The sequence below is a fragment of the Balaenoptera ricei genome, chromosome 8 (genome assembly GCF_028023285.1).
Source record: "Balaenoptera ricei isolate mBalRic1 chromosome 8, mBalRic1.hap2, whole genome shotgun sequence".
Classification (NCBI taxonomy): Eukaryota; Metazoa; Chordata; class Mammalia; order Artiodactyla; family Balaenopteridae; genus Balaenoptera; species Balaenoptera ricei.
In genome coordinates this window covers 61,121,067-61,146,351 of record NC_082646.1, presented here as the reverse complement: position 1 = coordinate 61,146,351, position 25,285 = coordinate 61,121,067, and the positions used below count along the sequence as shown (strand labels likewise).

Sequence of the window (25,285 nt, the reverse complement as noted above, 5' to 3'; positions counted from 1 at the left end):
TGATGGTTTTTGAAGTCTTCTACCTTTGGCCAGTAAAAGAAATAGGGATCTGACTTCTGAGCAGTGGCTTCTGGATAACTGGTCTAATATTCTGAGGAGTACTATTGCTGATGGGCTGTATTCATTAATGAGAAGAGCCATGGAAACAAGCCATGTGTAATTTTGTTTAGAACTCTGCTGCGAGTCACAGGGTCCGAATCAACAAGGCTCTCACACCTTTTAAGAGATTCAGAAGAAAACCATAATTGATTGTTCTGGCTATGTAGTTGTGTGACTATATCATTATTATGATGCAGAGACAGTATGGTGTTTCTCAGAGTGAGTGCCTGATCAAAATATCTCTGCAGTCTGCACTTTTTCTTCATCAGTGTTTTGAACCTTTTCTAGTTCTGTAAGGAAGCTGTCCAGAGACTTATGTGAAAGTCTGCCAACTTTTGGTACGAGATCTCTCATCATTACAAAGGAAAGTGTTGAGTCAAATAGGAAAGCAATATACTTTGTGAGTCCTGTAGACAGATCCAAATCGCTTATACTGGCTGTGTCAGCTGGATCTTGACTATTTCTATCAGTAACAGAGCTGACAAAACTTCTTTTCAGGACTCCTACTTTCCTTGCCATCTTTTTTTTTTTTTAAATTTAATTTAATTAATTAATTTATTTTGGTTGCATCGGGTCCTAGTTGTGGCACGTGGGATCTTTGGTGAGGCACGCGGGATCTTCCGTTGCAGTGCACAGGCTTCTCTCTAGTTGTGGCGTGCAGGTTTTCTCTCTCCAGTTGTGGCCCGCGGGCTCCAGGGCACGTGGGCTCTGTAGTTTGCGGCATGTGGGCTCTCTCGTTGAAGCGCGTGAGCTCAGTTGTTGTGGTGCGCGGGTTTAGTTGCCCTGCGGCACATGGGATCTTAATTTCCCGACCAGGGATCGAACCCACATCCCCTGCATTGGAAGGTGGATTCTTTACCGCCGGACCACCAGGGGAGTCCCTTTCATTGCCATCTTATATCGAATAAAAAGAGTATCTTTTGTGGATGGAAAGTACTTTTAAATCTTTTTGCAGATGGAATATTGCACCTTGATGAATGTACTTGCTGCACATTTGTTACTTATGTCTCTTCTTAGGAGCAAAGCCCAAACAGCAATACATGGAAACATCCTTAGCCAGTGGTATGTCTATCTCAAGGACATTTGCAAGCTCTGCAACATTAGTATGCTCATCTATTGAAAGAAATATAAAGTTTCAAAGTACTCACCTAGTCATCTTGAACTCAATTCATTACAAAACCTTCAGGAGAATAAAATTCAGATATTGACACGTTCAAATAAATCCTTTGTTGTATAAACTATGTAGCATATTGTAATATAGGGATTCAGAGAGTTGAGTATATTTCTCAGGCAAAATGCACATCTTTATGTCATTTTTGAGATCTGACCAGCCTATACCACTCACCATGCCTCTTTGGCAGTTTCCACTAGCTTTATTGGTAGAAGATGTGACCATTCCTCAAATTTCAAAAAGAAAAAGTTTGATGATCTACACTGATCCATAATATCAATGTACTGCTATCTTTTTTTGCCAAGAAAACTTAGACAGTCAGCCCTAATAAAATTGGGCAATGAAGCATACCTTTTTTTTTTTTGGCCACGCCAGGCGACTTGTGGGATTTCAGTTCCCAGACCAGGGACTGAACCTGGGCCACAGCAGTGAAAGCCCGCAATCCTAACCACTAGGCCACCAGGGAACTCCTAAAGCATAACTTTTCTCATTGTTCATAATGTCCTCTATAATCTCAGTATAATATGATAATGGTGTTATCCTCAGACCCTTTAGCATAATACCCAATAAATGGTAAACGTACAGCGTGAAATAATCTCGACTGTAATAGTTCCTCAAACTATTTGCATTCAATCTTTCTTGACGTATTTAAGTTATATTAAGTTATATATGACGTATATTAAGTTATATGTATCATAACTGACTGTGGGTATATAGAGGACAATCTGCTTTGCGTATTTCCTCTGTGAATTTCCAAGACCCTATCACGTGTTGGTGGGCAGCCTGTTCCGTGAGTGGCTGTGCCTGATGTGGAACTTCCTATCCATGGTGCAAGGGCCCTGGGACAGCTGGTGGGGAGCCTGCTGGAGGCCTGGTGCCTTACACTTTAGAATGCCCGGGCTGCCCCATGGTGAGGGCTCCAGACAGCTCAGCACGGCAGAGAACAGTGTGAGGGGTGCATCAGAGGATCTCAGTTTCTTCATTAAATTATACTTTAAGGAAAAAAGAGCTTTTAAAATCATCATTCTTGTAAATAATTATGCAGGTTCACTAATCTACTCTCATATGTGACCGTTCCTCAAATTTCAATGAAAGGATTGGAGAATGCCTTCATTTTGCTTCTCTCCATTTCAAAATTCTTGCCTATGTGACTCTGTTTTATTTCTAGGTTTACCATATCCTTTCCAGAGTGATCCCTTCTGCCTGTACCCATTATTGTATGCTCTTCTGTTTTCTCTAGGACCTTTCCTCCTATCTTCAATCTTTCCTTTCTTCTACTGTGTGTGTGTGTGTGTGTGTGTGTGTGTGTGTGTGTGTGTGTGTGTGTGTATGTGTATAAATTAAAAGATACCCTCAGGACTTTCCTACTCTTTTTACAGTGGCTATTTTTTCTCCTTTCTTTCTCTGCCAAACTTTCTGAACAGTTGGCTGTCCTCTGATGTCTCAGCTTCTGGCACAACTCTTACATATCTGATGAATGAATAAATGAATGATCTCACATTCATCTCTTCATTCACTTTACGCCAGCCACACAGGTCTTTCTTCTGTTCTCTGAACATGCCAAGCTCCTTCCCATAGGACCTGTGGACTGCTTGTTCCCTTTTCCTGGAACACTTTTCCTCAGATCTTTACGTGGCTAGCACCTCTCATCATCCCTACAAACACACAGATACAGACACACACACACACACACACACACTTCTTGGAGATCACCAGTAGTCCTTTCTTCAAGTTGAGTGCACTTTTTTTTTTTTTTTTTAATTTTCTTTCATTTATTTGTGGCTGAGTTGTGTCTTTGTTACTGTGCACATGCTTTCTCTAGTTGCAGCGAGCGGGGGCTACTCTTTGTTGCAGAGCACGGGCTCTAAGCGTGCAGGCTTCATTAGTTGTGGCTCGCGGGCTCTAGATCGCAGCCTCAGTAGTTGTGGCGCATGGGCTTAGTTGCTCCACGGCATGTGGGATCTTCCCCGACCAGGACTCGAACCCGGTCCCCTGCATTGGCAAGTGGATTCTTAACCACTGCGCCACCAGGGAAGCCCTGAGTGCACTTTTAAGTAAAATTTTTATAGAAGTATAACATACTTATTAAACAGTGCACAAATCATAAGTGTACAGCTTGATAAACTTTCATATAGTGAATGCCTCTATATAATTTGCACTCATCAAGAAACATTAACATTATTTGTCAATTATTCTTCAATAAAGCTAAAAAAATTTAAAAAGAAACATTATTAACACTGCAGAAACAACCTCTCATGTCCCTTCTCAGTCACTATTTTCCCAGAGAATAACTACTATACTGATTTTTTAAAACATATTTATTTATTTATTTGGCTGCATCAGATGTTAGTTGTGGCATGCAGGATCTTTTTTTTTTTTTTTTTTTTTTAGGTGCAGCACGTGGGATCTAGTTCCCTGACCGGGGATTGAACCTGGACCCCCTGCATTGGGAGCGTGGAGTCTTAGCCACTGGACCACCAGGGAAGTCCCTATACTGATTTTTAACATCAAATATTTGTTTTGCCTGTTCTTAAACATCATATACATGGAATTGTACTATTTTCTGTCTTTCACTCAACATTAAATTTGTGAGATTCAGCCAAGTTACATGAAGTTGTAGATCTTTAATTATCGTTGCTGTATAGTCTCTACTGTATGAGCATATCCAGCGTATTCACTCTACTGTTGATGGGACATTTCAGTTGTGTCCAATTTTTGTCTATTACAGTAGTACTGCCATGAACTGTCATAACCTTTTGCACTTTTAATAGGCTTATTGAGGTACAACTTAAATACCATACAATTCACTCATTGCTAAGTGTATGATTTAATTAATTCTTAGTAAATTTATACAGTTGTGCAATAATGACCACAATCCAGTCTTAAAACACTTCCATCACCCCCAAAAGTTGTGTTGTGTCTGTTTGCAGTCATTTCCTTCTCTCACCTCAGCCCTGGATGACCACTGATCTACTTTCTGTCTCTACAGCTTTGCATTTTCTAAAATTTTCATATAAGTGCAATGTAGTCTTTGGTGTCTGGCTTCTTTCACTTAACATAATGTTTTTTGAGGTTCATCCATGTTGATGCATGAATCAGCAGTCTGATCCTTTTTTATTGCTGAGTAGTATTCCATCACAGTGATATAGAACATTTTGTGTGTATTCACCAGTTGATGGGCATTTGGATTACATATTTCCAGTTTGGGGCTATTATGAATAATGCTGTTATTGACATTCATGTACAAATCTTTGTGTGGACATATGATTTCATTTCTCTTGGGTAAATACCTAAAAGTAGGATGGCTGGATCAGATGGTAAATATATATTTAATATTTTAAAAAATTCAAAAATTTCCAAAGTGGCTCTACCATCTTACATTTCCATCAACAATGCATGAGGAATCCAGTTTGTTTCCTACAAAGTTTACCACTTCTAGTGGACAAAGCTGTGGATTTTTGCTCTCTGTCAAATTATTACCCATGTTTTATAGGTAAATAAACTGGGGCTTAAGGAGACCAAGAATTTGACCCATGTCACATAGCTAATAAGTATCAGAACTGGGATTCTAACTTTGGTTTTTGTTACAAGGTTCATACTCATTCCATTGACATGAATTGAGATGTATATTTGAATACTCAAGAGATCCCCACCCCCTCTGCCAAAATAGATTATTCATTGTTTTTTGCTCTCAAAGGCAAAGCTCTATTTTAGGAAGGGGTTTTCTTTAGCTCTTAAAAATTTATTTATTTTAGAGAGAACTTGGATCCTTTCCTAACATCATACACACAAATTAACTCAAAATGGATCAAACACCTAAATATAAGATCTAGAGAACTATATGGACTTCCCTGGTGGTCCAGTGGTTAAGACTCTGCGCTTCTAATGCAGGGGGCACGGGTTTGATCCCTGGTTGGGGAAATTCCTCATGCCTCGTGACCAAAAAAAAACCACAAACCCAAAAAACCTATAAAACTCTTAGAAGAAAACACAGGATAAAAAGCTTCATACCATTATATTTGGCAATGATTTCTTAAACGTGATGCCGAAGGCACAGGCAACAAAAGAAAACATAGACTGGGACTTCCCTGGTGGCACGGTGGTTAAGAATCCACCTGCCAATGCAGGGAACACGGGTTCGAGCCCTGGTCCGGGAAGATCCCACATGCCACAGAGCAACTAAGTCCGTGCGCTACAACTACTGAGCCTGTGCTCTAGAGCCCGCGAGCCACAACTACTGAGCCCGCGTGCCGCAACTACTGAAGCCCGTGTGCGTAGAGCCTGTGCTCTGCAACAAGAGAAGCCACCGCAATGAGAAGCCTGTGCACCGAAATGAAGAGTAGCCCCCGCTCGCCACAACTAGAGAAAGGCCGTGCGCAGCAATGAGGACCCAACGCAGCCAAAAATAAATTAATTAATTAATTAAAAAAAAAAGAAAACAGAGACAAATTGGAGCTCATGAAAATTAAAAACTTTTGTGCATCAAAGGATACAATCGACAGAGTAAAAAGACAACCTACAGAATGGTAGAAAATATTTGCAAATCACATATCTCATAAGAGGTTAATATCCAGAATATATAGAGGACTACTAAAACTCAAAAACAACAACAAAAACCCAATTCAAAGTTGGGCAAAGGACTTGAATCAACATTTCTCCAAGGAAGATATACAGATGGCCAATAAGCAAATGAAAAGATGCTCAATATCACTAATCATCAGGGAAATGCAAATCAAAACCACGAGATACCACTTCACACTCATTAGGATGGTTATTATTTTTTAAAATGGAAAATAAGTGTTGGTAAGGATGTGGAGAAATTGGAACACTGTGCACTCTTGGTGGGAATGTAGAGTGGTACAGCTGCCGTGGAAAACAGTATGGCAGTCCCTCAAAAATTGAAAAACAGAATGATCCAGCAATTGATCCAGCAATTCCACTTCTGGGTATACACCCAAAATAATGGAAAGCAGGGTCTTGGAGAGATATTTGTACACCGATGTTCATAGCAGCATTATTCACAATAGCCAAAAGGTAAACACAACCTAAGTATATCCATTGATGGAAGAATGGATAAGCAAAATGTGGCATACAGATATATATATATAAAATGGAATATTTTTCATCCTTTTAAAAGAAGGAAATTCTGACACATGCTATATGATGAACCTTGAGGACATTATGCTAAGTGAAATAAGCCAGTCACAAAAAGATAAATTCTATATGATTCCACTTATATGAGTTACCTAGAACAGTAAAATTGAGAGACAAAATGTATAATGGTGGTTGCCAGGGGCTTCCTGGGAGAGGGAAATGGGGAGTTACTGTTTCATGGGTATGGAATTTCGGTTTTGCAAGATGAAACGAGTTCTCGGGTTGGATGATTGCACGACATTATAAATGAACTTAATGTCACTGAACACATAAAAATAGTTAAGATGGTAAATTTTATGTTATGTGACTTTTATTACAATTTTTAAAAATTAAAACATTCATTCATTCACTCATTAAGTTTGCAATATTCCAGCACTCTACTAAGGGCGAGGGATACAGATGTAAACAATACCCTGTTCATGCCTGCAAGGAACTTATAGGCTAGTGTGACCATCAGACAGGTGGGCACAGTGTGACCAGGGTTGTGGGAGCCTGTCGGAGGGGCACCTTAGTCCCCTATGTATGTCAGACCCAGCATATGTTTAACAAATAACAGAAGTCGGCAAAGCAATAAATGCTACAAGATCTGTGCCTTTGATTCATTATCAGAAAACTCTCTCCTAGGCAGAGCTGGAGATGGTGAGTCTGCTACTACCCAAGTGGTTTGGTTCAGAGGCCAAAAAATGATTTGCTGGGACTATTACTGAGGGTATTTCTAAGTTACTTAGAACATGTGAGCACTGTCCTTTTTTCTCACTACTCCTTCCAGATGGAATCTTCTATTGATTTTATTACTATTCTATTCACTCAACTCCCACTTCCAGTACTCTTGTCTGGGTTATGACAACAGCTTCATCTTCCTATGACCAGAGTCCACTCCACTGATTCATTCTCTGCACTGCAGTCAGTCGTCCCTATTTAAAACACTTCAGTGGCTCCACATTACCCTCAGAGTACTCCAGACTCCTTAATGTGGTGTCTTAGCTCAGGCTGCCATAACAATGTATCACAGACCTGGTGGCTTTAGCAACAGGAGTTTATTTCTCATTAAGGTCTGGAAGCTGGGAAGTAAGATCAAGGTGCCCATCCATTAGGTACCCTGGTGGGGGCCTTCTTCCTGACATGCAGACAGCCTTCTCACTGTGTCCTCACACGGTGGAGAGAGAGAGCACTCTGGTCTTTCTTCCTCTTCTTATAAGGACGCTAATCCCATCATGGGGGTGCTACTCTCATGACCTCATCTAAACCTAATTACCTCTCAAAGGCCCACACTCCAAATACCATCACATTGGGTGTTGGGGCTTCAACATATGAATTTTGGGGGCACAAATATTCAGTCCATAATATGTGGCTTCTCCAGCCTTTCAGGGCCCCTGTTTTCCTCTTTATCCCCATCTCTCTCACTGCTTCCCTTTAGTCTGCAACCTAGCCATGCTGATAGCTGGCAATACTTGAATGCCCCTTGTTCTTGCTTCTTTCTAGGCCTTTGTACAAGCCATTCCCTCTACCTAGAATGACTTTCCCCTCTTTTGCTAGGATAACTCCTATTTGTCCTTTAGGTGTCCTCTGCAAAGAAGCTTCCTGGGCCCCAAACCAGGTCAGGTGTCCTTCATCTGGGTTTCTGCTCTCGAGTGCCTTGTGCATTTCCGTACAGTGGCTCTCATCACACTATATCGTTGTCTCTCCTGCCCCACCATCCACCACCCCAGTGAACTCCCTGAAGGCAGGACGGGCCTCGTTCACCTCAGCACCTTGTACAATGTGTGGCTAACGATGTATGCACAATGAATACTTTGGTTTGTATAGCGCTCTGTAGTTTTCAGAGTGTCCCGACACAAATTAACTCATCTATAGAGGTATAATTATATTTCCTTACTTAACATTCATTCCTCCTGAATAAAATATTCCTTTAAAAATATTACTTTTACTAACAAGATTTCTGTGAAGTCAATAATCCACTATGTCACCAATGTGACTGAGTCAGGGGTCAAACTATCTCATTTTTCCTGATATAGTAGAAGAGTTTGTGAAAAAGCAGATTTCTTTCTATAACCCAGCGGGACCCTATGGGGCCTTCCTGGGACAGACCCCTCTCCTATAGTCTCTGCTTTAGCTCCTCTGTGAAGTACCTAGATAATCGTATCTGATGCACATTTCCTGAGTAGTTTTACAGTTGTTAAAACTCCCACCAAATGGAAGAAATTAACTACTTGATGATGATGAGCCCATAGTCCCCAGACCTACTGGCGCCTAAGGATTGATAATGTTACCCCTGTGACATCGTCCTCTTACCTCACCATCAACCAATCAGAGAATTGTGCACAAGCTGTTCACAGACCCTGGGATGCCCCTCTCTCACTTTGCCTTTAAAAATGCTTTGCTGGGACTTCCCTGGTGGTCTAGTGGGTAAGACTCTGTGCTTCCACTGCAGGGGGCACTGGTTCAATACCTGGTGGGGGGGGGGGGACTTCCCTAGTGGTCCCTGGTGGTTAAGAGTCCGCCTTCTAATGCAGGGGATGCGGGTTCGATCCTTGGTCGGGGAACTAAGATCGCACATGCCACAGGGAAACTAAGCCCGCGTGCTGCAGCTAGAGAGCCCATGCACTGCAACTACTGAGCCTGTGTGCCACAACTAAAGACAAGCCCGTGCACCACAACTAGAGAGAAGCCTGTGTGCTGTGACGAAAGATCCAGCGTGTCACAACTAAGACTCTACCCAGCCAAAAACAAACAAAACAAAACAAAAACCATTAGGGAGTTCGCATGTTTTGAGTACTAGCTTTCCTGAACTCCTTGCTTGGTGCCCTGCAATAAGTGCTATACTTTCCTTCACCACAACCCAGTGTCAGTAGATCAGCTTTACTGTGTGTGGGCGAGAGGATTCAAGTTTGGTTCAGTAACATTTTGAATGACTTGATGGAGGTAGGTGTCTGTGAGGGTGCAGTGAGGGAATGGGTATTGGCCTCAGCTGGTGATCTGACCTCAGGAGTTTGCATCCCTGGCTTCCTGGTGGCAGAAATTGGGAGGCAGGACTAGGAAGGGAATGCCTGTGACTTGGAGGAAGCTCTTAGTTCTTAGAATCACAGAACTTTAGTCTTAGGTCATTTGGTTCAACCTCTGCCTTTAAGAAGTGGGGAAAGAGATCTAGTATTTTGCCCAGAAAAACCTCAGAAGACCTCCCACCAATCTTGTTTTCCCTCTCCCAAAAGCCTGAAGTTGGAGGTCACTAGGCTTCTGATCTCAATCAAAATATCTCTCGGAAGCATTTATCCCCTCTCTTTCAGCAGCATCATCTGAATAGTATACTCTGGATAGATGATGGGTTAATATTGCTACATAGAAACTCATGGAAGGCACAGTGCTTGGCCTCTAGGAACTTACAAATCAAGACCAAGTGTTTAAAAATGATTTGCACATGCCGTCAAGTCAAAAGAAAGTTTTAAATATAGCTTTTATTTGAAAGCCGAACCAGACATTAAATCAAAATAATTTTTATTTTTTTGCTTTTGCTTGGACTTTCCACTTCGTATATGTAGATGCTCTAAAATTATGATTTAGATTTAGGAAAGTGCTGATTTCGGAAAGTGGATGTTCGTTTTTCCCCAGGGTGCAGAGGAGTCAGAGTAGGGAAGGAAGGATGACATCACTGAGCACCTCCTGCAAAGTGAGGATTGTCATTCCCACTTCTCTGTAGGACTCTGAGGTGCAAGGATTCCCCATGGTTAGGTTGCTAATAGTTGTGTGTGTGTGTGTGTGTGTGTGTGTGTGTGTGTGTGGTTTGAACCCAGTTCTGTCATCAGAGCCACACAGGCTGCTAAGAAGCAGAAAGTCTGGCATTCTGGGTCCCAGTTATCAATGTGAGATACGGCCAGTTAAGTTCAGAAGGAGGTTATCTGGTTCAAGCCTGCCTTTTACAGATGGAGGAGCCGAACCCCTAAACGACAGAGCAACCAGCCTGCAGAAGGGCAGAAGGCAGTGTATGTGTGTGGGCCAGGTGTGGCCCAGCGCTGACACAGGAAGCCTGAAGTGAGAAAGGGTGATTCCATCCAAGAAAGAGAAGGCAGAAAAGTGGCTATTCTCATTCCCACACTCAAGGTGTGAATTCCTTTATTGAGTCATAGTAATTTTCCAAAAATTCTGAGTCCTGGTACTTTAGGCTCTCAGCCCAGTATTTATCTCTTTGTCCCAAAACTCCACACCCTTCAAGGTGCCTCACAGTCCAGCAGGGAGTGGGGGGCTCCCGCAGCTGCACATCATTCTCTGTCACCCCTGGCCCCCGAACCCCTGGTTCCTTTGGTCTCACCTCTAGACCACTGTGACTTTCAAAAACTTCTTCCCTGGCACTTCCTCACTGACTGACAAAATCTTTCCCAAGGCATGGTCCTTATATTTACATTTGTACAGAGCTTTTGCTTTTATAATGTACTTTCTTGCCCAGCTTCTCACTTGATCCTCATAAACACCCCAAGTGAGGTAGGAGGAAAGGGATTATTACTCTCATTTTACAGGAAAGAAGACTGAGGCTGCCCTCTTGATTCTCCAGTGTCATCAGCAAACATTTATGGGTCTAAGCCTCACACTGGCTCAGCAGTGCTCCTTTGACACAGGTTCTAGGTTTTCTCCTTTTCTTCTCACGTTTCCTGGAATCCCAGTGGGTTTTACACAGCAGGCACGCTACAAATATAGCTGATGATCCACGGCTAACCGAAGGCTGCAGTCAAAAGCTTTGTGTTGCTTTGGCGGTGCCCCTCTAGACTCCTTAGCTGATTTCCAAGTGAATCGCATGCCACTCCTGTCCCTTTCCTGTTTATAATTCATCGTCTAATCAGATTTTTCAGGGGACGTAAGTTTGCAAACTTCCGTTTTATCCAAATGGATCTGTTTTTCCTTGCCTAAATGTTAGGCATCCAACCTGATGGGTTTCACAAATTAATGTAATTTATTTTCCATTTTGTCAGTGCAAAACAAAGGTATTCTTAAGACAAAGCACGGAAGACCACAGTCCTTCCTCCTCTTCTATTTCTTGAGTCAGCAGCAAGTAAACAGTTTTGTAAACATGTGTGGGTCTACGTCCTTGTGTGTGTGGACCTGCTGCTTTATTCCATCCTTAACTGGTTTTGTCCTAGTTAAGTACCAAGTGGCCTTGTCTTAGTCAAAACGGAGATTCCCGTAGCATCTGGACTTTCATCAAGGCCCGTTTCAGTTGCTCGTAGGTGACGAACATCACCACATTCCAGGCTCCCAGACGCAAAAAGGAGGGTGTAAATCTGATGAGAGAAACAACCACATGGTCAGGTGGGTGGACTTGAGTCCCGCATGGATCTATGTGCTCCCCCCTCGGCGCTGGTGCCACAGGACCAGCCTTCTGTTCGTCACGAGCATTTTCTGAGATTGTTCAGTCATTTTCTTCTCTGCTGAAGGAATTTAGGCAGAAGCTGGAGTTGGGAAAGGAAAGAAGACTAACATTTTGAGCCGTGTTACTGTGTCAGGCAGTTAATTATCACAGTTCTATCAGGTAGCTATGATTGTTGCCAGGTTTTTCTCTTCAGAAACCGAGGTTAAGTAGCTCAGTTAAAACCACCTGACTCCACTCTGCTGCTGGGTGTTTCTGGGCTCATTTACAAGCTGAGTGGCCACCCCTGCAGAGACCCCGGACTCCAGCTGGAGGCCCCCCAGGGCGAAAACAACGTGACACCAAATTTAGCTACTCTGCGGAGAGCCTGCCAGTGCTGCGGCAGGTAGCACGGCCTGGCGAGAGCCTCCCCTCGGCTGTGCTTCGCAGACTCGGGGAGCGGCCCGGCCCCCGCTCTTCTTCAGCCTCTCTCTCTGCTAATCCCCTCCTGGTCCTCAGCTCCTGCCAGACGCTTCCTCCCACAGCTTTGCCCATGTTGCTCCTTCTGCTTGGAATATCTCCTTCTCTCCTTGCCGGGCTGTTTGCTCTTGGCTCCGTGGGACTCAGCTTGGGCACCAGAACCTCCCACCAAGGCCTCTCCTGAACCCTCAGCCTGGGCCCCTCACAGGGCGTGTAGCACGGGGACAACGAATGTGCACTCTGGCGTTAGACCTGGATTCACATCCTAGCTGGACCAGCTTCTTGAACTTAATCTTTCTCAGCCTCGGCTTACTTACTTGTAACATGAGGACAACACCACCTACCGCAAAGAGTTGTCGAGAGGATTAAATGAGTTAAGGTACAGCACATAGCACCAGGCTCGGTATTAGTAAATCCTCAATAAATGTCCCTTACTGGTTGGCTGCTCTTCAAAGGAAGCACAGCACAGGGCCCAGCACCCGCAAGATGCTCAGTGAATGTTTGCCAAGTGAAAGTACAAACCGAGACAAGTGGCCACAGCTGAAGAGTGAAATGATGGAGGCACTTACAGGCAAAGAACTGTCAGCTGGAACTCAGTTTTGTGACGTCATCCCAGGGTCGAGAACATGGTTGCTTGTTGGGCCCAATCTAACGCTGGGCGCCAGAAGACTATCTTCAGTGGTGGAGGTAAGAGGGCCAAGCAAAGAGCTTAGCGTGGGACGGACAATGTGGGTGGTATCTGATGGTCAGGGTTTGAGCCGTGGCTCTGCCGTTCAAACTTTGTGAGCTGGGACAAGTTCCATGACCTTTCTGAGTCTCAGTCTCTTCCCCAGTAAATGTGGAGAACACGGCCCAGTTCATGGGGGTGAGATAATATTTGTGAAGTGCTTAGCAAAAGGCCTCATACTTAGGGACTTAGCAGTCATGATGATTGTTGATAACTACACTATAGAGTGCTGCCTTGGTGCTGGGGACTCTGGGATGTGGAAGATGTATACAGTTGACCCTTGAACAACACAGGTTTGAACCGTGAGGGTCCACTTACACACAGATCTTTTTTCAATATTAAATACTACAGTACTGTATGATCTGCAGTTGGTTGGATCCGTGGTTGGTTGAATCTGTGGATGTGGAACCAGGGATATGGAGGAACCATGGCAACGGAGGAACCTCATGTATGGAGGGCTGACTATAAATTGTCCACGTATTTTCAACTGTATGGGGTCCATGCCCCTAACCCTCTCATTGTTCAAGGGTCAACTGTATAAGCCACAGTCCTTGGCTGCAAGGAGCCTGCACTCTAGCATGGGGGATAATTTAAACTTTCAAATGCTATAATATTGATACAAAGTAGGAAGTGGTAGATCCCATAAAAATGGTGTGGAGGAAGTATTGCTGAATTTCACAGAGGGGGAAAATTTACACCTGAGAGTGTTAGGGAGGAGGTGGCATTTGAACTAGTCTTGAAGGACAGCTAAGATGTAGAGCATGTGGATGGCGCAGGAAAGGCATTGCATGCAGAGGGAACAGTAAATGCCAAGGCAGAGAAGCAGGAAAACATGAAGCACATTGGGCACTTGGGCTGCTGACTGTGGTGATCCACAGTGATGGCAGTGGGTCAGGGAAAAGTCTCAGGATTACCAACCACCTTTCCCTCCTCCTCCCCTGCCCAGGACGTTTGGGGATGGCACTTTGACCTATGCCTAGACACCTTTCTTTCGGATAAGCCTCCCTGACTCTCCAAATCAGATCTGGTCCACTCTTTCTAAAAATCATTTCCGTAGGTCTTTATACTTGTCCTTTGCGGCATTTACACCTGTGCTGTTCACCAGTGTGTTTCCAGGTGGACCCATGGTAGACACAATCCACATGGGGGGAAGGAAGGGAGGTGGGGAGGGAGGCCTGCTTCTCTAAAAGGGAGTACTGGCAGCAGGAGGGGAGGCTCACCCCTTATAGAAGGCTGTGGGGCCCTCCTGGGTCACCATCTTCAGCATACAGTCGAAGGGGCTGCGGTAGTGGCCTGGGGGTGAGTTCATATACCGGGTCTTCACCACATCCACTGGGGAGGCCACCACTGTGGCACAGAAGCCAGCTCCAAAGGCAGAGATGAAGTGGCAGGGGAAGTTGTCTGTCGCAGGTTAGGGAAGAGCAAATATTGGGCTGTGAGATGAGGAGTGCCCTTGCTTTCTGTTTCATATGTGTCCATTGTTTGTCCCTCATGAAATTGTGAACTCCCTGAGTGTAAGGATAGTGTTTTCCAAATCTCTCACAGTGCCCAGGGCGGACCTCTTGGTAAGGACATGTAAAACAGAACTGGGCTGTCCCAGAGTTGGAAGGTAATCCAGTCCAACCACCTAGTTGGAGGAAACTGTAGTCAGAGAAGGTGACCCTTGCTTAAAGGTGCACGGGGAGAGGTGGCACGGGGCTGGAAGCCAGGTCTCTGGCCTCCTGTCCGGGGTTCTTTCCTACTCCTCATAATGATGTACTGGGCACTTTTTGCTGGGCACTGCACCTCCCTCTACTCTTTCTAAAGCCCAGTTGCCTGTGGGTGGTGCCCACTCTCTGGAGTCCCGGGTTCCCTCTCTGCTATGGGAGGGCCGTCTGCCTGGAGCCCAGGGCCTCACCGGTGAGCAGGTGGTAGTCTAGCAGCTTCTCCTTGATGACGTCGTAGGTCACCATCTCAGCACAGTTGATGATGGCATTCCTCGTGATGTTGGGCAGAGTTCCTGTCAGGGAGGGGGTGGGGCTGATGAGTGGGGAAGAGGAGAAGTGGACCCCCTGGCTGCAAGGCCACAGGCCCCAGGTGGGGGGACATGGTGCCCCATTCCAGAGGTCTCAGAGGAGCCCACCTCAGGTGGGCAGATTCCATACTTTCCTTTCTGATGTTTAAAAACTCTCAGGTTATCCTTGTCCATCTTAGAGACAAAAAACAGAGAGGCCCTCTTGTGTTTGTTTGGGCCACATTTCAGAGGATAATCTGCAATATCTATCAAAATTAAAATATGCCTTCCTGAGACCTGGCTAGAGCCAGAAAAGGAAGCCTTTCTTTGGGAGAGGGAGGCTGGGCTCTTGGAACAGTGACAGGATGTAGCCCTGGCAGGGCCCTTGGAGAGCGTCAAGACCACCTCCTGGTTTCACAGATGAGGGCCAGGCTCCAGGAAGGCACACAGCAAGTGAGGCTGTGACCCAGGTGTCCTGCCTTTAACCTTCACTGGGTCACTGTTTGCTCTGCAAGATTCACGTGAGCCCCGGCCGCACGTGGGAGAGACAACAGCATTTGTCAAGGTGGCCACCACTCAGACACGTAGGGAACCCTAAAGCCTTGTTCCCAAGGAAGCCCCCTCCTCATGGCTTGTGTTTCTTCTCCATGCCCTGCAGTCACCCTCATAGGCCTTTGCTGGGGAGGCCCTTCCCTCCCTCTCTGCACACCGGGAGCCGGCTGAGCCTTTGAGGCCCAGATTGTGCGTCACCTCCCCCTGCCCCAACCCCCAGCCCACATGGCCTCTCCTGCCTCCGGCCCTGCCCCTCCACGTGAACCCAGCATATCCTGCCCTGTGGAATGGCTGCTCCTTGACATGTCCCCTCTCCTCTGTGTGACTGTGAGAACCACGAGGATGTCTTCTATTCATTTCTCTCTTCCTCACAGTCCTGCGCATGGTGAAGAGTTGGCAAACTGAACTGAATTTGGGGCAGGGTGGTGGGTCAGCTGGGATGTTGCAATGGTTGGGATGTTCCTTTAGAGTCGCTGGAATACACGTGCTGGGAGCTCCCCCCCTTGCCCAGTTCCCTGCTCCAGCCCTAGGGTAGGGAAATCACTGCCCAAGACCCCCTGAACCTGGAGTCCAGACCTACCTTTCCACAGGCCCCGAACCCCTTCCTCCCTGGCGATGGTCCTGTAGGCATCCATTGTCCCGCTGTACTTCCTATTGCTCCCGGGCCCAGCTTGCACGCTGGCCTGAAATCGGATCTTCACCACATCCGTGGGCTGGGCACAGGTCACTGCCATGGCCCCGGTGGTGCAGCCCGCCAAAATCCGGGTAGTGATGCTGGAGTCTGGAGGGGAGGAGAGTGAGTGGGCCAGTGTTCCGCCACCCAGCACCTCTCTGGGCCTGATGCTGATCTCTGGGGGCTTCCCCTGCTCGATGCCTTCCTCTCTTGGGCCAAGGTTCCAGAGCCTCCTTAACGGAGGCTCAGAGTCTCCTCATGGGCATGTTACCAACTTCTCATGCCCCAGCTCTGCCTCTGAGTCTGCACTGCCCTGGTCTTCTGACCCACAGCCTAGATTCTGCTTCCGCCTACCCCCTCGGCACTCACGGTCCGATCCCTTGGGGGTGTAGAACTGCTTGACGGAGTCGTAGAGGCCGATGCGGACGGAGGCGAAGCTCATCTGGCGCTGCAGGCCGGCGACCAGGCCTTTGTAGGGGCTGCGGGGGCCCTCGGTGCGCACCATGGTCAGGATGGTGCCCAGCACCCCGCGGTACTGCGCGCTTCGGGCCGCCTGGTTCTCCCCCTGGATCTGAGGGACACCCCACAGCGGTGTGAGGAGCTGGGTGGGGGGTGGACGGGGCTGTGTGCAGGGGGGCCTGCTTGGGGCTGGACCTCGGAACAAGCATGATCACAGCGTCACATCCCAGTAAAAGTGACAGTTTTGCATAGCAGTTTCCAGCCCACAAACTGTTGTACACAGTGTGGTGTTGGATCCTCAGGGAAAACAGAGGGTGGTTTGTTTTTCTTGGTACAAGTTGTCAGTGGCTTGCCCAAGCTCACCCAGTAATTCCTTACTTCTACTTCTCACTTTTTGGCTTACAAAGCAGGGCAAGGCCATGAAGGGCCCTGGCACGTCCTGCCAAGGAATTAAGATCTTTTGGTCTTGGGTGATGGCGATGGGGAGGTGGCGAGGCAGGGTCGTGGGCAGTGGGGTGAGTGGCCTGCTCAGGGTCCGCTGTGAGAAAGAGCGAGCGGGCAGACACTGCAGGTGCCCCGGTGGAGAACTCAGCCCCTCCGCTGATGGGAATAATGACCCTCGGCCAAAGGGCGCCTACCTGCAGGCGGACCTTGGCCGTGTCCAGTGGGAAGGTGAGGAGGTCAGCAAAGCAGGCCGCTGTGCCCGCCCCCAGGAACTTCACAGCCGTTGTGGGAGGCACCTCTGAAGGCTTCAGTCCAACCATGGTCCCAGGGGCTCTGCCCGGTCCCTCCAGGGCCCAGCGGAGGTCCAAGGAGAGAGGCTGCTGCACAGCCCTGGGCTTCAGTGCATGGAGGAGGCTGCAGGAGACAGGCCAGAGGAGGGGATAGAGCCCATGCCCTCTGGGCCCGTCCCCAGGCCCCCCTCAGCATCAGGAGGGTGTTTATAAGGGAAAAGCCTGTGCATGGCTGTGCTTAGCTGTGTGGATTTGACTTATACGAACAGGTCACTTTCCTCCCTTATCTCTTGCCATCCTCACCCTGCCCCCTCTCCCTTCCCGGTTGGAGGTGGGTCTTCACTGTATAAAGGCTCAGGCAGGGACAGGCAACCCCCCAACCCCGTTCTCCTTCCCCAGCCTCAGGCTGCTTCCTGGGGAAAGGCCTGCTCCCTGAGGTGTATGGAGAGAGAGCCTGCCAAGTCTCATCACTTTAGGCCCTGCCGTCCCAAATCAACAAAATAAATGTGCCTCATGGCTCAGTTAAACTGCTAGCCATCTTGGATGCAGGGTTGTAGTTGTTGTTTCCTCCAAGCCTGCCTGAATGTACTCTTCTTTACTTAAAACAAACACAGTCCTTCTCAGCCTGTGATTGCTTCTCTGTCACTAAAGACATTTAGCCTGTGACTAGAGATGTTTCCTCCCGACACTGTAGGACTCCCGGGCTGGTGTTCTGCTGTGGAGGGACAGGGTAGGGGGGGCGGTGACTGACCCTGGGCCCCTCTGCTGCTCGGCCTCCCCAGGGCTCTGAGGGGGACTGTGCCCCCTCCCTGCCCCCAGGTGTGCACTTGTGCCTGCACCCATCTTACTGCTAGTGGACCAGGGGCATGTGTACATGAGGGTCCTGGTTTAGCCTTGGTTACCTTGGGAAGCTGGCACAGGCCTTTGGTGCTGATGCCATCTCTTAGCAGTTCATACCCATGGGCACCCCAGCTCACACACTCGGCGCCCCCCAGTGTGCTGGGATCCTGGACCCTTCAGCATTGTCACCCCTGGAGCCAGGGCCAGTCCCACAGAGTTAACTGTTAAGTGGGCAGAGTGTGTGTCCCCTTCTCTACAGTAATGGAAAAACTCTGGTCCTGTGGTGAGGAAACCTGAGTTCCTGCCCTGTCTTCATGGCTTACTAATGGGTGAGGGACATTAGATACATTATTTAACCTCTCTTGGGTAAATGGGAATGATATATTACCTATTCACCTGTGGTGAAATGGATTCCAAAAGATAGGGGTGACCACTTGAGGCTTCTTTCAGGACTGTGGTCTACAACTCTGGTTCTCCTTGTCCTGTCTCTTCAACCCACATGGCTCCCTGGACTCTTATGCTTGCTGTCGCCTTTCCCTAGAAAAGTCTGTTCTTAAGAAGGAGCTGATGTTTCTAATTCATGCTAAGGTGTAAGTGACTATCTTAATGATCAGCTATTTCTTGACCACTATGGCAGGTACTAGGGAAGGAAAGATATGGAATGAATCATGTTTGGCCCTTGCCCCCACGGAGCTCACATTCAGGAACACAGATAGGTGTAGAATTATCCAAAGGGAACGAAGGAGGTGAGACGGAGGATGGGTTGAGATGGGAGCTCACCAGCCACTGCATCCCAGTCTGGAAGCCTGGGTCATAGTGTGGAGGGACAACTTTTGAATCCTGCCCCGGGGAAGGGGGTGCTTTTATTTTGATCTCTCCCAGCATGAAATTGCACTTAACATTTTACTTTTATTTTTAAAACTTTTAAAATTGAGATATAGCTTACATATAAGGATTGTATGCATTTTGACGGTTACTGAGTCGTAAAGGGAATTGTGCACCGATTCTGGAATGTTAGGCCTGGACAGCAAATGCAGGAGGAGATTTTCTGGATGGGGACCTAACCTAGTGTCCAAGCATAATTCAGATCATGTCACTCCCCTGTTTTAAAGCTCTCCAACTGCCCTCGCCCCGCCTAGTTATTCAGAACAAAGTCCAAAGTCCTTGTCGTGGCCTATGGACCTCCCTAAGACCCAGCTCATGCTAAGTCATGTGCTTGGCGCTCCAGGAAATCTGGAGATGAGTAAAAACAGTCTGTGTGACCTGCCCGTGGGGAGCTCTCAAGGAGTCTTGTGGGGGCATTAGACACACCCACACATAACTGCAGTGCAAGATGGGCTGGATCAATGTTGGAAGGAAGGAACCATCAGGAAGGGACCCAAAGGAGGGAGAAACCCTCTCTCTTGTTTGTGAGGTGGAATTAGGACAGTTTCATGGGGGGGGGGGGGTGGGAGGAGGGCCTTGAAAAGTGGGCAGAATTCCAGCAGCTGGAGAAGTGGGAGGGGGGTTCCAGGTGCAGGGAAGGGCGTGCGCTTGTGCGAGAGTCCAGGGCACCGATTAGGGTAGGAGGAGGGAATGGCTGTGGGGCGTGAGGCTCTTGCAGTGGAGCTTTACACGCAATCTCACTGAATTCTCACAGCTTTCCTGAGAGGTAGCTTCCCCCTCCTCTCCCTGCGTTTGGATGAGCAAATGGAGGCTCAGAGGTGTTGGCTTGCTCAGTGTTACCAGCCACCAGTGTCAGAGCCTGGTTCACTCTGCTCTACTGGGCTTGAAACAGCCCTGGAAAGAGGCCAGGACAGCATTTAAATCCATTTAACAGGTGAGAAAAGAGAGGCTTAAGATGGAAAGAGACTTCCTCAAATTCACAGAACTCCAGCCAGGTTCTTGTGGTGGCAATAAGGCCCCCTTCACCGTTCCTTCCACTCAGGGGCCCCAGTGGATGTGGTAGGGTGGATATCCACCGTCTTGCTTTTTTGTTGAGGGCATTCAAAGCCCTTTAAATTACATGCAAAACCCCTCTCTGGGGAATTAAGTGCTAAGCACATAGAACAAGAGCTTGGCGAGGAGGGCTGGGTGGGTGGGCATCGGTGTCCAGCTTGGCAGAGGGAGAAAATGTGCCCAGAGAGGCTGAGACTGGTGCACGGCACGCAGTCAGGCCTCAGGCTCCCTCTGCAATGCTCCTCCCACAGCCCGTCTGCCTGCCTTTCTGTGCTGCCTCCCTGAGAAGGTCCAAGGAGGATCTGGCCCCTCGGGAGGTTGGCGTGGAGCTGAGCCTGGCTGAGGGGACAGCACTGCAGGTGTGCGGGGGGGACACTGTCCTCCTTCCCCTTGGCCTGCAGAAGCCCAGCAGCTGCCAGGCAGGCTCAGTCCCGGCAGGGAGGCTCTGGCTCCTCTGTCTGGGGCTGGAATGAAGGTGCCTGGTTGTGTGTGGGAACAGCTGCCAGTGCCTGCATCCTGTCAGCCTCCCTTCCCTCAAGCCCTGGCCTTTCCCCTCCTCTGACAGGAGCTATGCTGCTGGGCACCTCGGCTTCAGGAATCTGAGGGCCCGACTCTCGGGGCGGGGAGGCCCTTGGGAGTTGTTTTCTCTAGTGTCTCTGGCTGGTTGTACAAGTGTCCCTTTTTCAAAACCTTGGTGGCCACCCAGGCTCTAATAGAAGAGTCCTGCAAGTTAGGTATCTTAGTTCCACTTTCAGAGTTAGGAACTGAGGAGCAGAGGTGGGATCCCCCCCAGGGCTGTGTGACTCAGTGCATTTCCTGCCATGGGCCCCTGGCATGGAGTGTTTGCGACGGGCCAGGCCCTGCAGGGAGCACTTCGTGGGCTTTGCCTCATGGGCTGGGTCCGTGTCCCAGGGGGAGCCTGTGTCCTCTGGCCAGAGGGGCTGAACCATCAGGCACGGCTTCCCTTCTGAACCTCCTTTGTGCTCAACTGCCTCTGTCCCACACCTTCTTTAGAATTAGCTCTGTTTTTTTTTTTTTGGCCACGCTGCACGGCATGCGGGATTTTAGTTGCCCAACCAGGGATCGAACCTGTGCCGCCTGCAGTGGAAATGTGGAGTCTTAACCACTGGACTGCCAGGGAAGTCCCTAGAATTAACTCATTAACTGCAATGGTTTCCTGCCTAGATGTGTGTGTGGGGGGGGTCCCAAAGCAGGGACTGGGGCTACTTACTTTGGTTCTCTGTACAGCCTGGTACAGGGACGGCCCAGGGCCAGAGGGGTCCAGGGAGGATCAGGTGACCAAGGGACCCCACTTGCTGAGGTGGGGAAATGGGCAACAAGATCTGAGATGCCCACAGTGTTCTTTGGTGGAGGGCCTCAAATGCCACAGCTGTACTTAATCTAGCGAGAACAGGGACTGGTTGGTGTCTTCAAGTTGAGAAATGACACCATGAGACCTGTTTGGATTGGGCTGGTGCAGGTGTCAAGGATGGACTGGAAGGGAGCAACTGGAGGCTCAGAGACAAGTGAGGTTGAAGGGATGGTGCAGCAAGAGGTTTTGGAGCCTGAACTTGGTCAAGAGCAGCAGCCAAGGGTGAAGCTGGAGCCTATTCCAGAGGCTGTCCTGAGCCCGCCACGGGAGGTGGAGTGGACGGGCGTGGACTCAGGTGGGGAGGGCTCTAGACTGTCACTGATCAAGTGCGGGCAGGGCAGGGGGGAGGCCACGATGGTGGGCACAGGCAGGGGCCCTGAGGCCAGTGCTCCTTAACCTCCTTCCCCCTTTACTCCAGCCTCCTGAATTGGTACCCAGGGAGCCCTAGCAGCCAGAAGAACTTTCCCACTGGCAAAGGTGAAGCGTAGAGCAGACCCTCCTTCCTGTGCTCTGCTGGGGCATGTGAGGGATGGGGCATTTCAGCCTGCACGCCCAGAGTCGTGGTGCCCCTTTAACATCTGCTGAGTGCTTCCTGCACCAGGCACCGTGCTGAGGGCTTTACAGGCATTGACTAATTCAACCCCTTTATAAGGCATACAAGGTAGTTGCTATGATTGTCTGCATAAACAAGGGCCCTGGGGCTTTGAGGGCTTCAGCTAATCATAAGGCTAATGGGATGGAGCTGGGATTAGAGCACAGGTCTGTCTAGCACCTGTTCCTGTTCCACCACCCAGAGTCTCAGACTTCAGGGAGAGCTCAGGATCCCTGAGCTGCTTGTTTACAGAGTGTATTCTTGGCCCTCAGCCCCGGAGATTCAGGTCTGAGCTGGGGCCTGGGAATCTGCATTAGAAACAAGTTCTCCGTGGTGGCTCTGAAGCAGGGATCAGAAGCCCCTTTTCTGAGATACGCTGCCTGACTCCACCCTCCTGGCAAAGCCTCTACTGCATCCCCACTGAGGAAGCCGTCTGAGCAGAGCTGGGGTGCCCCCCCACTCAGGAGAGGGGGCCTCATGGGGAAAGGGCTTTATGCTCTGGGGGAATCCTGGGGACTCTGGGCCAGACTAAGGAGAAAGCCACCTCTTTATCTATAGGGATTTGCAAAATCACAGCAGAGGCAGCCAGCAGGGCAAGGGGGAAGTGAGTCCTGGGTGAGTGACACAGGAGTTGGGGTGGAGTCCCAGCCCCTCCATAGTGCCCTCATCAGGGCTGCCGTTCCCTCAACTTGACTCCACCTCTACCGGCTCTGTCCTGCTATGGTTAGCGACCCCTGACAGCTCCCGGCTGTTCTCCGTAGGCTGCCGCGAGGGGAGAACATGGAGGAGGAAGGTGGGGTGGAGAGTGGGGTCTTACCTGTGAGTCCAGCCAAAGTGGGGGAAGCATAGGGTCTCTTTAAGGCTCCTTAGGGCTCCATCCCAGGAGGTGGCAGCAGGGACCTGATCACCCCTCTGTCATTTGCTGTCGTCCCTGCAGCCTCTGGCTTGGCACCTGTCTTTATACACTCTGGCTGACCTGAAACCTTATCCTGGAGAAGCTAGTTGACAGCCTGGTCACTTGACCAGAGGCGGCTGGTGAGGGGCAGGGAGGTGAGGGGGAAGGTTGGAGTTCCAGATCTGCTTCAGCTCCCTTGACTTGGGGTTCTTTAAACTAGCCCTTTCCAGCTGATGAAAGAAGAACTTCCTCGGGTGATGAGGGTATATATGGGGTGGGGGGTTTGCACTTGTCACTTTTGAGAGTCCAAAGGTCAAGGCTTCCATGATAGGCTGGGCAGGGCTCTCCTGGGCCTCCTCTTAGTAATAGCAATGATGATAACTCACTTCTTGGTGCCTACCACGTGCTAGAAACTTTACATACATTATTTCTATCTCTTCACAACCCTATGAGGTAGGTACAATTAAGAGTCTAAGGGTTTTTTTTAAAAAAAGCTTTATTGAGATATAATTCCCATACCATATAATTTACCTATTTGCCTGGTACAATTCAACGGTTTTTAGTGTATTCACAGTTATGCAACCATCAATCGTCACAATCAATTTTAGAACACTTTCATTACCCTCCCCAATATCCCAGTACACATCAACAGTGTCACTTCCTTTCTCCCCTCCCCACAACCCCGGGCAATCACTAATCTACTTTGTCTCTATAGATTTGCTGATTCTGAACATTTTGTATACATAGAATCACACAATATGTGACCTTTTGTGACTGGCCTCTTTGACTTAGCACAATGTTTTCAAGTTCATCCATGTTGGAGCATGTGTCAGCACTTCATTCCTTTCTATGGCTGAGGATCCATGCATTTTGATGCTTAGGTTACAGAGGGGAAAACAGCCTTAGGGAGGGACAGTGACTCACCCAGGTCGCAGTATGTGGCAGGGCCTGACTTGCAGCCTGCAAACTGTCATGTACTTTGGACCACTGTTCTCTATGATATGACACTTGGGGGCTTCATCATGGACACCCCTGAAGCCAAAGGGCTCTGGGGAGGGTGTGAGTGGTGGGGCGGGAAGGGTCCCTCGCAGCAGCCGCTGAGGCCCCGTTGGTAGACACGGAGGGTAAGGGGTGGGCGAATCTGAACCTGGGATCCAGGTGACTGAGGAAAGAGGAGGGAGGGGCAGGGGGCAGGGGAGGAGAGAGGGAGAGAGGTGGGAAGGGAAGGGAGGTAACTGGGTGGGGCAGAGGAGCAGGCAGAGGCCACTTCTAGACTTGGGCGCAGAGCCATGGCCACGGTCACAAGTCCAGACACTCAAGTGCAAAGGTCCTCCTCCTTGGAGCAGGCCCTGCCCTCGTGTCAGCAGAACAGGCGGTTGGGTTAGTCCTATGAAGGGAACGGGCTGCTAGGGCTGCTGAGGTGCGGGGAGCGTTCTGGAAGTAGGTTCTTGGCTCCACCTGAAAATGGCAGTCTGGAGGTGGTGGGTGAATTGCAGCCGGGAGGTGGGGAGGGGTAAATAGTAGGAACCCAAACAAGGGGGCAGTGGGCCCTGGTGAGACCCAGAAGGAGGGCAGCTTAGCTCACGTGGGCCTGGGAGCTCTTCGAGGGCAGGGCCAGGTCTGTCTGCTTTGGCTCCGTGTCCCCAGAATCCAGTCTGTGCTAGAAGTTCCAAAGCTGGCTGCCATGGGCTGAGATCAGCCAACCTCCGGGTGATCAGAAGCACCCATTTTCAGGGCTCTGTGGAGGGAGTGCTGAAAGGGAAGTAGGGAGACACTGGCTAGTTCTGTTGGTGGTGGTGGAACAAACATGTACCTCATGCCCTTACCCGGTGCTGCATGCTTGGCAGGGTGTTTCTCGTCTGAGCTGTTACCACAAAATAGATCCAACTTCTGGGGAGAAGACACTGGTAAATAACACACTCTGTAAGTGTAGGGGGAGGTTTTCAGACCCTCAGGGTGCCTCTGTGTTATCAGAGGCCGCCCTCAGCCTGGGTAGGAGTCATGCATGTCCTTATCCTAACTCGACCCCATCAAGTTATTTACAGGAGCTGCAGCAGGATTGGGAAGGAATATTCTTCACCTGAGGCTTAACCCCTCAGGCCTGGGCCCCTAGGTTCTCTGTGGCCTCAAGGGAGGCAGAGACCTGGGCCTGGGCCTTGAAAGCTCCTGGCAGACAGGCAGCTGGTGAGCTGAGAGGGAGACACTGGGGAGGAGGTGAGCTGGCAGGCCGAAGGTTAGGGGGCCGAGACAAACAGATGAAGGGGGACATGCTGG

The 25,285-nt window shown here is 48.9% G+C and overlaps 2 protein-coding genes and 1 pseudogene across 11 annotated transcripts in view; 1 reads left to right on the top strand and 2 right to left on the bottom strand.

Annotated features, from left to right (window-relative positions):
* UCP3 (uncoupling protein 3) overlaps positions 1 to 23,061 on the bottom strand; it is a 28,448-nt gene extending 5,387 nt beyond the window's left edge. For 2 of the 4 annotated variants that reach the window (XM_059930833.1, XM_059930831.1), the window contains exons 1-6: positions 22,934 to 23,061; positions 17,279 to 17,498; positions 16,551 to 16,752; positions 16,089 to 16,289; positions 14,861 to 14,962; positions 14,184 to 14,364 (exon numbers count right to left, since the gene is read on the bottom strand). In XM_059930833.1, the coding sequence (XP_059786816.1) occupies positions 14,184 to 14,364; positions 14,861 to 14,962; positions 16,089 to 16,289; positions 16,551 to 16,752; positions 17,279 to 17,404 (812 nt within the window). In that variant the 5' untranslated portion in view covers positions 17,405 to 17,498; positions 22,934 to 23,061. The other 2 variants (XM_059930832.1, XM_059930834.1) reach the window with 2 other exon arrangements.
* The window catches only part of DNAJB13 (DnaJ heat shock protein family (Hsp40) member B13), a 78,889-nt gene that overhangs the window by 52,951 nt on the left and 653 nt on the right, over positions 1 to 25,285 (top strand). For 5 of the 7 annotated variants that reach the window (XR_009504627.1, XR_009504628.1, XR_009504625.1 and 2 more), the window contains one exon: positions 3,662 to 3,877. The exons of 1 other annotated variant lie outside the window; for it this stretch is intronic. The gene's annotated coding sequence lies outside the window, so the exon portion shown is untranslated. Of the gene's footprint in view, positions 1 to 3,661; positions 3,878 to 11,382; positions 12,924 to 25,285 lie in introns of those variants that run through there. One more of the 7 variants, XR_009504624.1, reaches the window with a different exon arrangement.
* On the bottom strand, positions 1,248 to 2,180 carry LOC132369506 (protein FAM91A1-like; annotated as a pseudogene).